The sequence below is a fragment of the Lampris incognitus genome, chromosome 4 (assembly GCF_029633865.1).
Source record: "Lampris incognitus isolate fLamInc1 chromosome 4, fLamInc1.hap2, whole genome shotgun sequence".
NCBI classification, from domain to species: domain Eukaryota; kingdom Metazoa; phylum Chordata; class Actinopteri; order Lampriformes; family Lampridae; genus Lampris; species Lampris incognitus.
Genome location: NC_079214.1, coordinates 67,487,511 through 67,500,238, shown reverse-complemented (window position 1 = coordinate 67,500,238; position 12,728 = coordinate 67,487,511). Strand labels below are relative to the sequence as shown.

Genomic DNA, 12,728 nt, shown 5'->3' with positions numbered 1-12,728 from the left:
ATGTATGTCTATATTTTTGCCTCGGATGTAAAGAGTCTTTGAGTCTATAGAAAAGTGCTATATAGGGAGCGTCCGGGTGGCATGACGGTCTATTATGTTGCCTACCAACACGGGGATCTTCGGTTCGAATCTCTGTGTTACCTCCGGCTTGGTCGGGCGTCCCTATCGACACAATTGGCCGTGCTTGCGGGTGGGAAGCCGGATGTGGGTATGTGTGCTGGTCACTACACTAGTGCCTCCTCTGGTCAGTCGGGGCGCCTGTTCAGGGGCGGGGGGGAACTGGGGAGAATAGCATCTGCAGAATAGCATAGTCTGCAGCCCTCCCTGGATCAGCAGAGGGGGTGGAGCAGTGAGTGGGACGGCTCAGAAGAGTGGGGTAATTGGCCGGGTACAATTGGGGAGTAAAAAGGGGGGGGGGGTCCAAAAAAAGGAAAGTGTTGTATAAGCCAGATGTATTTTTATTCATTATGTATGTGCTTGTTTATGTTGTGTGTGTGCATTTGTGAGAGTTTTGTGGTGATATGTCCATATGTGTATGAGTTGTGCGTATGTATGTGCGTGTGACATACCAGAGAGTAACCCTCTTCATCAGACTCAGGCTGGGAAAGGTCAGACTCGCTCCTGGACTTCAGCAGTCTGTAACTTGGACTGTTCTGTACTGAGCGACTCTCTGCACTCAGACTCTCACTCCTACACACACACACACACACGTACGTACGTACATATACATACGTATAGACACACATATATGGTCACACATAGACAAAAAAAGAAAAGAGACATGCACGTAACAGAGTGAGATGCATGTACGCACACACAGTACTAGTACACACACAGTACTAGCTTAATATTCTCCAGTATGTTACTTGAACTCTACTTCCATAGCTTGGTTGTCAGACATGTTATCTATCATTATTTGAAGAGTGGAACACTGAACCTTGGCCAACTCTCCGTGTTAATATTATCACAGGTTTAATCCCTTCTTGCATATCTACACAGATGACTAGGATTCCTTGAACAGGCTGAATCTAGGTCAGCCCAGGTAGAACTAGGTCAGTCTGTGCAGCACTGTTGATTCTTTAAGCAGACTGCAGATCAGAATCACAGCTTTATCAAGTGTTCTTGCTGTAGGGCAGAACAGAAACAGGTCACCGCTCAGATAAATCTGTTGAACCAAGTGACGTGTGGTCAAAAGACCAGCAGAGTTACTTGGATGAAAAACAAACCACCTATTTCTCATTAGTAGAGCCCAGCCTGCCCCACAGACACAACAGGAGGAGAACTAAGAGAACAGACCTGAGCTTTGGGCCTGCATGTGATGTCACACATGATGTCATGCTGATAAAAAGCAGTAAACCAGGGGTGTAAGAAAATATTGATAGACTCGAGTATCGCGATATTATCTTTCGTGATACTGTATCAACTCTCAGAACCACTATATCAATATTAAACTTTTTACATGTAAAGGTTTGTGACAAACATGTTGTGTTGTGTGTAAGCCCGCGACCGCTAGATGGCAGTACTGTGATCTATCGTCAGCCATTTGACTCTTCCACTCCAACACAACAACGTAAACTGAGACAGGAAGTAGCATAAGCACAAAGAACACAGGTCTATGACATCACAATATATCACCTCTCTTACAGTATCACAATATATCACCATATATTGAATGGTAACCCTGTATCGTGATACGTATCGTGATATATTGAATGGTAACCCTGTATTGTGACATGTATCGTGATACATTGAATGGTAACCCATTTATCGTGATACGTATCGTGATATATTGAACAGTAACCCCTGTATTGTGGTATATTGAATGGTAACCCCGTATCGTGATACGTATCATGACATACTGAATGGTAACCCTGTATTGCGATATGTATCATGATATATTGAATGGTAACCCTGTATCATGATACGTATCATGATATATTGAATGGTAACCCTGTATCGTGATACATATCGTGATACAGTGGATGGTAACTAGTAGTTCTCCTGATTTCCTACGCTAAATGCACTTATTGTAAGTCGCTTTGGATAAAAGCATCGGCTAAATGACTCTAATGTTATGTAATGTAATCCTGTATCGTGATACGTATTGTGATATATTGAATGGTAACCCTGTATCGTGATATAGTGAATGGTAACCCTGTATCATGATATGTATCGTATTGACAGATTCTCGCCGATACACAGCCCTACATTAAACAGTTGATAAGTTTCAGATAGAGATGATCCCCTGACCTTGTCATGAAGCACAGACTCTCCTGGGTCCCGCTGCTGGCTGAGTGGTTCGCTCCCTCCTCCTGGTTCTGTTTGTACAGCTCGGCCAAAACAGGGCTCACTCCCAGAACCAGCAGGGCACAGCGGTGGATGACTGAATTACAGGCCGCTGTGTAAAGGTCATGACCTTCTGGAAGACTGGCACTGTCCCGCCTCTCCTCCTGCGAGACAGAAGGATCCTCCTCTCCTCCTCCGCCTCCTGTGGCCCTGGCGCCGGCGCCAGAGCCCAGGCCTGTGCTGCTGCTCGCCCGTTCTCTCTCCCGGCTGCGAGCCGCCTCACGTGCTGAGAGGAAACATTGAAAGATTTCTGCGTTTCACGCCACCCGTGCACACAAATACACACACAAGCACACACGAACACACACAAAGAAAAACACAGCCAGAGAAGCAGCAGGTTAGAGGACAAGCTACAGCCACAGAATGAAGCACAGCTGTTAGTCTGCAGGCTGGTTCACCCCATGATCACATCATCTACGGCAGGCTGGGTTCTACTGACACCGACCCATACTTGGTAAATTCTCAAAAAACAGTAAAGTAGTATATATCATGTTGTGAAAAAGAGTGTTAAAGGCCTCTTCATTCAAACCCATTATCTCCTATTTAGCCAGACACCAACCCGAACCTACTTGAACTTCAGCACAGAGAGCTGTGGCATGACATCACATGAGGAGAAGCAGACACCGAGAGCACAAACAGGAGGTATGTCTGACTGGGCCAATCCCTGAATTTCCTGAACTTTGCCAAAACATCGAAAAGTTGAGAAAGACTTTTGCTTTTGTAATGCAATATATCTGGTAACCACACAAAGGCAACATTACATTCTGCCGCCACCCTGCACACTTTTCCTAAATCAGTGGGTTCATCTTGCAGTTGGCAGGGGACAAGTTTTGTTGATATAAAAAATAAACTAGGTACATGACTAGCAGGGCAAAATGTCACCTAGATGCCCCATTTATTTCAATAAAATGTTTTCATTACATGAGAGTTTGTCACCATTCTTTTTAGGATTGTGCTGCTATAAGTAACACTATTAAAGGCAATTTTTTTGGGAGGGGGATTTCTCCCCCTTTTTCTCCCTAATTGTACCCATCCAATTACCCCACTCTTCTGAGCCGTCCCGGGTGCTGCTCCACCCCCTCTGCTGATCCGGGGAGGGCTGCAGACTACCACATGTCTCCTCCGATACATGTGGAGTCGCCAGCCACTTCTTTTCACCTGACAGTGAGGAGTTTCCCCAGGGGGACGTAGCACGCAGGAGGATCAAGCACACCCCTCAGTCCCCCCCCCGAACAGGCACCCCAACCGACCAGAGGAGGAGCTAGTGAAGCGACCAGGACACATACTCACATCCGGCTTCCCACCCACAGACACGGCCAATTGTGTCTGTAGGGACACTCGACCAAGCCGGAGGTAACACGGGGATTCGAACCGGCGATTCCGGTGTTGGTAGACAACGGAATAGACCGCTACGCTACCTGGACGCCCAACAGACCCAACTTTTATAAGCACTTCTGAGGTGATGTGTGTAAATACCATACACATGACAAAGTCTAAAAGCCTAACCTAAATATGATCCAAAAGACGTGTTAAACAGTGCTGATGAACTGAACTGAGTTGATGTGATGACTGACAGGACCAGGACTGTAGAGGCAGTGTCAGTAGGATTATACAGCACATGCTGAACAAACACACACTGTTAAATCAACTGCTGAAATTCCAATCCCTCTGTGATCTCATGTATTCAATGATCATCAGCATCAAACCACCAAAGTTTTTCCCCCTGAAACTCTGAAAAGTCTAAACCAGCCTCCACCACATTACACTGGATCTGCTCTGGATTATTCCACTGTCCGACACCGAGCAAACCTCCCTCTGCAAATCTGAATCAAAATGAGGGGAAAAAATGAGCACAATGCATTGTGACGTTGCTGACAGCAGAACAGTTGTTGCTTTTCGCTTGCCTACTAGAAACGGGGGAGAAAATGTGACACAGACAACAGAAAGTTATTACAAATGCCTGTCAGTAGCCACCTTTATCTCAAATACCCCAACACCTACAGGGTACTGCATCACATCTTCATCCCATTACTGTTTACTTCATTTGGTTCAGACTTGACAGACATTTACTCCACACCAGATATGATCTGACTGGGAGGAAGCTGAGACTTTCTGGACTGGTCTGGTGCTGAGCTGAATCCACGTGGAGTTTTTACATTACTGAGAGAAGGGAAAAACCTGACCAAGTCTACACCAGGTGATGAAGGGGCTAACACCAGCTGGATGAGAGAGCCCACCTCTCCCAGATAGCAAAATTGCTGTGGCCCGGACCCGTCCCACATCCGACACTTTCATCCGGCCCACATAGCACGTGGAATGATGGCACTTGGGCGGTTCGCTCCTGTTTGCCAGATCTGGGCCAGAACCAAGCCATAGCAATGCCACATGTGCCACATATTTGCCAAAGGTGGCCCATATTTGTTTTGTGATATTTGGGCCATATTCACCATTACCACACAGGGCACTTCAGGGTCACATCAAGATTACATGTTGCCAAAAAAGGCCAACATCTGATTTGGCACATTTGGGCCATATTTGCTATCATACATGTAAGCCACTTCAGGCTCACATCCACTTTGTTAGGGCCAGAAGAAGGCCATCAGTGCCGCATCACTGCCTGAAGTGGCCCACATCTGGATGCGGCCTGGGCTGGCAGTATATGGCTAGTTTACTCACTGCCTGCTGTCATCACTTCATGGTCTCTGTCCTCCTCCTCATCATCCTGATCTGGATGACCCTCCTCTCTCTCCCGGTCCGCTCTCTCCTCAAGCTCCGCCTCCTCATCGATGGTTCGCGTGAATGAGTGTTCCTGAGGGTCCATGTCCAGAGAGTCCTGGTTGTCAGAGATCTGTGCAGATGTGATAACATGTTATAATTTATAGTTAATTTAGTGTTATACTTGACTCAGACTAACCTGCTCTTTGTGGAGGAGCCTGATGCATGAGGACAATATACTAAGGTACCGCGAACATGTTACTTCAGATTCTTTTTAGAAACTCTTTACCCATAAGTCACAGCTGATGTTCCTATGGTACATGCGAGTATAAGTGTGTACAGGAGACTCACCCTCCTCTCTCGTGAGGAAGAGCGGGTCTGAATGAAGTCCATGTTCTTGCAGGCCAGCAGGCGGTTCCGGACCTTGTACACACTGCGGTAAACTTCAGCCAGAGCCTTACAGGGCTGGTACCTGACAGACAGGAGTTCATCACATCAAACTGACAGCTGGGATTTTCCTGTAAATGCCTGACCTTACATTTACCACAACCAGGTTCCCCATCGTGTTGTTGTGGTATGACTGGTGTTACGATGACTGCTGGACTTTCAACAGTCAGAGGATGACATGGTAGAGTTATGGGGGTGACATACACTAACACATTGGAAAGTGACTTCATCCGGAGGTCGATTACATTGATTTGTTCAATACGAAGAATATTATCAAAAACTGAGGGGTGTCCGGGTAGCATAGCGGTCTATTCCGTTGCCTACCAACACGGGGATCGGCGGCTCGAGTCCCCGTGTTACCTCCGGCTTGGTCGGGCGTCCCTAAAGACACAATTGGCTGTGTCTGCGGGTGGGAAGCCGGATGTGGGTATGTGTCCTGGTCGCTGCATTAGTGCCTCCTCTGGTCGGTCGGGGCACGTGTTCAGGGGGGAGGGGGAACTGGGGGGAATAGCATGATCCTCCCACGCGCTACGTCCCCCTGGTGAAACTCCTCACTGTCAGGTGAAAAGAAGCGGCTGGCGACCCCACATGTATCGGAAGAGGCATGTGGTAGTCTGCAGCCCTCCCCGGATCAGCAGAGGGGGTAGAGCAGAGACCGTGACGGCTCGGGAAATATGGCAATTGGCCAAGTACGATTGGGGAGAAAAAGAGGGGGGAAAGCAACAAACAATCAAACAACCAAATAAAATGGATATACATATATATATACAGTGCATCCGTAAAGTATTCACACCCCTTCACTTTCCCCACATTTTGTTATGTTACAGCCTTATTCCAAAATGGATTAAATTTCTTTTTTTTTCTCATCAATCTACATACAATACCCCATAATGACAAAGTGAAAAAGGTTTTGTAGAAATTTTTGCAAATTTATTAAAAATAAAAAACTGAAATATTGCATGTACATGAGTATTCACACCCTTTACTCAGTAATTGGTTGAGGCACCCTTGGCAGCGATTACAGCCTCAAGTCTTCTTGGGTATGAAGCTACAAGCTTGGCACACCTATTATTTGGGGTATTTCTGCCCTTCTTCTCTGCAGATCCTCTCGAGCTCTGTAAGGTTAGATGGGGAGTGTCGCTGCACAGCTATTTTCAGGTCTTTCCAGAGATGTTCAATGGGGTTCAAGTCTGGGCTCTGGCTGGGCCACTCAAGGACATTCACAGACTTGTCCCGAAGCCACTCCTTCGTTGTCTTGGCTGTGTGCTTAGGGTCGTTGTCGTGTTGAAAGGTAAACCTTCACCCCAGTCTGAGGTCCTGAGCGCTCTGGAGCAGGTTTTCATCAAGGATCTCTCTGTACTTTGCTCCATTCATCTTTCCCTCGATCCTGACTCGTCTCCCAGTTCCTGCCGCTGAAGAACATCCCCACAGCATGATGCTGCCACCACCATGCTTCACTGTAGGGATGGTATTAGCAAGGTGATGAGAGGTGCCTGGTTTCCTCCTTTCCTCTTTGGCATTCAGGCCAAAGAGTTCAATCTTGGTTTTATCAGACCAGAGAATCTTGTTTCTCCTGGTCTGAGAGTCCTTTAGGTGCTTTCTGGCAAACTCCAAGTGGGCTGTCATGTGCCTTTTACTGAGCAGAGGCTCCCGTCTGGCCACTCTACCATAAAGGCCTGATTGGTGGAGTGCTGCAGAGATGGTTGTCCTTCTGGAAGGTTCTCCCATCTCCACAGAGGAATGCTGAAGCTCTGTCAGAGTGATCATCGGGTTCTTGGTCACCTCCCTAACCAAGGCCCTTCTCCCCCGATTGCTCAGTTTGGCTGGGCGGCCAGCTCTAGGAAGAGTCCTGGTGGATCCAAACTTCTTCCATTTACGAATGTTCGAGACCACTGTGCTCTTCGGGACCTTCAAAGCTGTAGAAAATTTTTTGTATCCTTCCCCAGATCTGTGCCTCGATACAATCCTGTCCTGGAGGTCCACAGACAATTCCTTTGACTTCATGGCTTGGTTTCTGCTCTGACATGCACTGTCAACAGTGGGACCTTATATAGACAGGTGTGGTGCCTTTCCAAATCATGTCCAGTCCATTGAATTTACTACAGGTGGACTCCAATCAAGATGTAGACACATATCAAGGATGATCAGTGGAAACAGGATGAACCTGAGCTCAATTTTGAGTGTCACAGCAAAGGGTGTGAATACTTATGTACATGCAATATTTCAGTTTTTTATTTTTAATAAATTTGCAAACATTTCTATAAAACCTTTTTCACTTTGTCATTATGGGGTATTGTGTGTAGATTGATGAGGGAAAAAAAAGGAAATTTAATCCATTTTGGAATAAGGCTGTAACATAACAAAATGTGGGGAAAGTGAAGGGGTGTGAATACTTTCCGGATGCACTGTATATATATATATATATACACACACACATTTATATAGAGTTCCACTGTGTGTGTGTGTGTGTGTACCTTCCTTCTCCACAAGCTGTCCTCAGCAGACCGGTGTGTTTCAGTAGGACTGCCAGCACAAACCTGGACGCTGTGTCCAATAGCGATTCATTACTGAGAGAAGCGTTGTCCCAGTCTGAAAACAACACAAAACAACAACACAATGTGAACGCAGCAAAATAATGTTCACACAACATGAAACACAATACAAAAAACTAACACAGTCACTTACTTTGGCAATTCACTATCTTATGTATGTTACTACCAGCCTGGCTTTAAACTAATGCAGAATTCAGCGGCTAAAACACTGCTAATTAGATCAAATGTGGCTCAGGAAATCCCCCAGAACCAGCTGCATGACTCTGCGGTCATAAACTGAGGAGTTCAACAGTTTAACGAGCTGGTATGTCCCTAGCTTCAGAAGACTTTAACACAGTTAAAGGACTTGGCTTTTAACTGACCTTTGCTTATGGCGTAATCCTGCATATTAACCCAGAGGCTGCTGCCCGGTTCTTTACTGGAGCCCAGAGCCAGGTCCACCAGGATGCTGAGGTCCGGACGCAGCGTGAACTCGAACGGTTTCTGTTCCTCGTTACCAGACAGGGCTGCCTCCAGCAAGGAGCTGATACACGTGTCTGAAAAACACCAACAGCCAAACACAGTCAGACCCAGATGACCTCGTAGTCAACACCACCCCAGGCGAGACCAAGCCCAGACCAAGTCTTTAGGTGGGCGAGTCCAAGTCAAGTCCGAGACCGAAGCCTATTGAGTTTGAGGTGGCGAATCCAACTCAAGGCCAACGAGGCCAAAACGTGTGTAAAAACTGACACCAGAACAGTGCAGGTCCAATTAAAAACCATGACTATAACTCAAGGCTCAGCGTTTGAAGTTTTTATTTTTTAAAGCCATCCAGCATGCCGAATTTTGCCACAACAGGACACTGTTACATAACCTCACATGAACAGGAACAACTTTTGGATCCGTGGAAACATAAAATCCGGGTGAAAATCTGTTTAGAAAATCTGGGTATTTTTCCGTGAAAATCGGTAAAAACCGAAAATGCTGAGCCTTGCTGTAACTGTAGTAGTCGACCATTATAGTAAAAGTCAAATTTTTACTACTCCTTGATATTTACTTGGTCTCCCGCCCCCCTTTTTCTCCCCAATTGTATCCGGCCAATTACCCCACTCTTTCGAGTCATCCCGGTCGCTGCTCCACCCCCTCTGCTGATCCAGGGAGGGCTGCAGACTACCACATGCTCCCTCCCATACATGTGGAGTCACCAGCCACTTCTTTTCACCTGACAGTGAGGAGTTTCGCCAGGGGGACGTAGCGCGTGGGAGGATCACGCGCTATTCCCCCCAGCCCCCCCCCCCCCCCGAACGACCAAAGGAGGAGCTGCTGCAGCTACCATGACACAGACCCACATCTGGCTTCTCACCTGCAGACACGGCCAATTGTGTCTGTAGGGACACCCAACCAAGCCGGAGGTAACACGGGGATTCGAACCAGTGATCCCCGTGTTGGTAGGCAACGGAACGCTACCTGGATGCCTCATGTTCAACATTTTTAGGGCAGGGTTGAAATCATGGTTCAATGATGCACAGGAACCATCCTTAGAATGACCCCTCCCTAGATGTGTGGAAATCTGCGAGAAGGGCCCGGTGTGCATCCAGAGTCATCACTGCCACACACCGCCGTAACCAGTCCCCTCCGCCAGCCCGCCTTCCCCCACAGCCTCAAACGTGACCCCGTGAAGACGCCGCAACGCGGCTACGCTGCAGACGGAAGGGGGCCCCAGGAGGCAGGCCGTGCACTGCGCTTTCCGGTGGTGGAAAGGCAGACGACTGCTCCCCCAGCGCAACTCGTGAGCCCAACCCCTCTTCACAGTTCATTGGGTGAGCTTGTGGGAGAAGTTTGCCTTCTGGGCTTTCTGGCAGGAAGCCTTCCAGCGCCTTCAGCAGACACGCCCCCAGCATTTCAGAGCAGAGTACTGCTTTGTTTACCTGACTTTGAAACCTAATTTTACTTGGTGATTTTTTTAATCATTCAAACTGGCGAGGTGGTTCACAGGTTTCTATGTGGTGTGACAGACCCAGAATGCATTTATCACTGCTTTACATGGTCTTTAAAGACAATGCCTTAAATGTGAAGGAAACGTTGATAACGCCAGTTAAAGTTTATCACACAGTGATCAGGAATGTGTCCTGGCAGGTCGTTCAACATACAGCACCTTGCAAAAGTATTCAACCCCCTTGACAGTCATCACTCATTTCTGGATGATAAAAGGTACTCTCACCTGTTCCTGAACAATGTAATTTTTGTGAACCCATAAGCTCTAAAGGCCGTGACACACCAGGCCAATGGCAAGTCGGCCAATGTCGGGCCGTCAGTGAGCGTCTGTGACCCTTTTTGCGGTGTGTCCCGCACCATCAGCACTAGTCGGACCCCTGTCGGCAGCTTTTCGGCCGATTCATCATGTTGAATGGACGGAGCCTGTCGGTGAGGGAGATCACTCTGATTGGCTGTTCAGCTTAGCGAATCAGTGCAGAACGTACATGCTAGTCGGCCATCGCCTTAGTCCAGACAGCAGGTGACGTGAGGCAACGCAACAGTCGGCCTTCTTTGCCGTTAGTCGGTTTGGTGTGTCTGGGTCCTGAGAGCTTATGGGTTCACAAAAATAATGTTGTTCAGGAACAGATGTGTGAGGAGCTTTTATATTCCAGAAATGAGTGATGACTGTCAAGGGGGTTGAATACTTTTGCAAGGCACTGTAAGAACATGAGAATATAAACACAGAGAGAGGAAAGAACATGGGAGAGAAAAGGGAATAAAATCTCCTGGTGATCTGCAGTGCTTTCTGTACCTAGCTGTGGGATGTCCATTTCCAGACCATTGCTAAAGAGTGGTGTTTTGAGCCAGTAAGAGGTGTCCTGTTCCTCCAGGGAGGTGGGGGCTCCCTGCAGCATACCCCCCAGACATCGCCCCACCAACAGGGCAGCCGTCCTTTCCAGGTCCACCAGCCACACCCACGATAGGGCCGGCTGTGCCAGGGATGTACCTGACACTGGCTCCACAAAGTCTGGGGTGCCTGCAGAGACAGTTTGGGGTGCAGAAAGGCACATGAAATACATTTTGTCAGTATTAAAACCACACATTTACAAAATAGTATAAAACTATGTTGTAAATGTGAAAGGGTTTGATGTTGAAAAAAAACAATATTTATAAATAAGATAGAGCTAAAACATTAAATACTATATATATATATATGATGTATCAAAGAACATTAGGCTGATTCTTCGACAAAATCATTTCTAGATCATGTGAGATAATACGTTTAATCTGCTGTGTGTGAGTCCTTGCTAAGTTTAGTTGTTACTTAAGTTTTTACTACGTCAGAATTTAAACCACACTCAATACAATAAGTTGTACCTCTCCTACCATTTGTTATTACTTCTTAACTAATTTATTGCAACCACTCAGTTTTTAACTAAATTCTTACACTGGCTGACTAGAAGGTGTAGTTGTTGGAGTTGGCTAACAGGAAACTGTAATGTCTTATCAAGACAACAGCAATGGGGGGCAAGTTAATGGGGGTCGATGGGGGTCAGCGATGCTAGATAGACACTAGCCCAGGGGCGCTCCAAAACAAATTCAATTTAAAACCTTTCTAAATACTTAAACCCACTTTTAATTCAGTCGGGCAGCTGCAAGTATGTCCTCGAGACCCAGGAACAAATAACTGAAGTCAGCTAGTGAGGAAACCCCTCATCTGCAGAGAAAACTATTTCCGAGACTGGCGACCAAGAAGCTCGCATAATCGCAGTGGAGGAGACTTATTCTTCAAGAGATGATAAATGGTAATCATACTCTCTCCAGTAAACGCCACTCTAAAACCGCAGAAATTAATCATTCTGTCTCTGGACTGAGAACTATGCTGGATAAGCTGAGCTCTCATGTAGCTGAGGCGGAGCAGTGTGTTGGAGTGGTGGAGGACCAGTTGGTGGGACGCCCCACGACACCATGACGAAAAGTCCAGCTTGACAGAATTGTTTGTATTTTCCTGCCTAGTCTGACATCTGGTATGATGTGTTCCTTGACGCTGACCAGTAGGTTGACAGAGCGCTCTCTGGTGCACATACGTACACACTGCAAAGAGACAGCCATGCTACTATTGCTGCTGTCGGGGGGGGGGGTGATGATGAAACCTAAGAAGGGTTTGTTGAGCAGTGGCAACAATACCCCTGCCTTGACGTTTCCTTAAGGGAAGACCATGACAGAGTCAAAAAAACGATGGCGAGGGTGTCCGGGTAGCGTAGTGATCTATTCCATTTCCTACCAACACGGGATCGAATCCCCGTGTTACCTTCAGCTTGGTTGGGCGTCCCTACAGACACAATTGGCCATGTCGGGTGGGAAGACCGCCACGGGAATATCGTGTAGTGTGATCCCGGCTTGACAAAGTTACTGTAGCAAGTCGATTCCTCTCTCACTCTCATCCCTCTCTCATAATCATTTCCCTTGACAGCATTTTTCAGACTGTATTTATCAGCTCATCATCTGGGAAAGACGTAATTCTTGGCTGTTTGACAGATTTTCTCCCTGGTTAATTTCTGCAGTAAGGACGTCGGGAGACGCTAAGAACTGTTTTTCCCTCGTTATGAATGTATTTCTTCTGTGGCAGCAGGACACGGGACAGCAGCCTTCAGAAACTCCTGCAGGTTAAACTGGACTAATGAAACAATTTCAGTGCTGACTGACTCTGAA

General features: G+C 47.0%; 1 protein-coding gene across 5 annotated transcripts in view; it reads right to left on the bottom strand.

Annotated features, from left to right (window-relative positions):
• The window catches only part of herc1 (HECT and RLD domain containing E3 ubiquitin protein ligase family member 1), a 133,087-nt gene that overhangs the window by 64,612 nt on the left and 55,747 nt on the right, over positions 1–12,728 (bottom strand). For all 5 annotated transcript variants that reach the window (XM_056279427.1, XM_056279430.1, XM_056279429.1 and 2 more), the window contains exons 18-24: positions 10,828–11,052; positions 8,423–8,596; positions 7,983–8,097; positions 5,413–5,533; positions 5,023–5,194; positions 2,251–2,596; positions 570–690 (exon numbers count right to left, since the gene is read on the bottom strand). In XM_056279427.1, the coding sequence (XP_056135402.1) occupies positions 570–690; positions 2,251–2,596; positions 5,023–5,194; positions 5,413–5,533; positions 7,983–8,097; positions 8,423–8,596; positions 10,828–11,052 (1,274 nt within the window). The remainder of the gene's footprint in view (positions 1–569; positions 691–2,250; positions 2,597–5,022; positions 5,195–5,412; positions 5,534–7,982; positions 8,098–8,422; positions 8,597–10,827; positions 11,053–12,728) is intronic.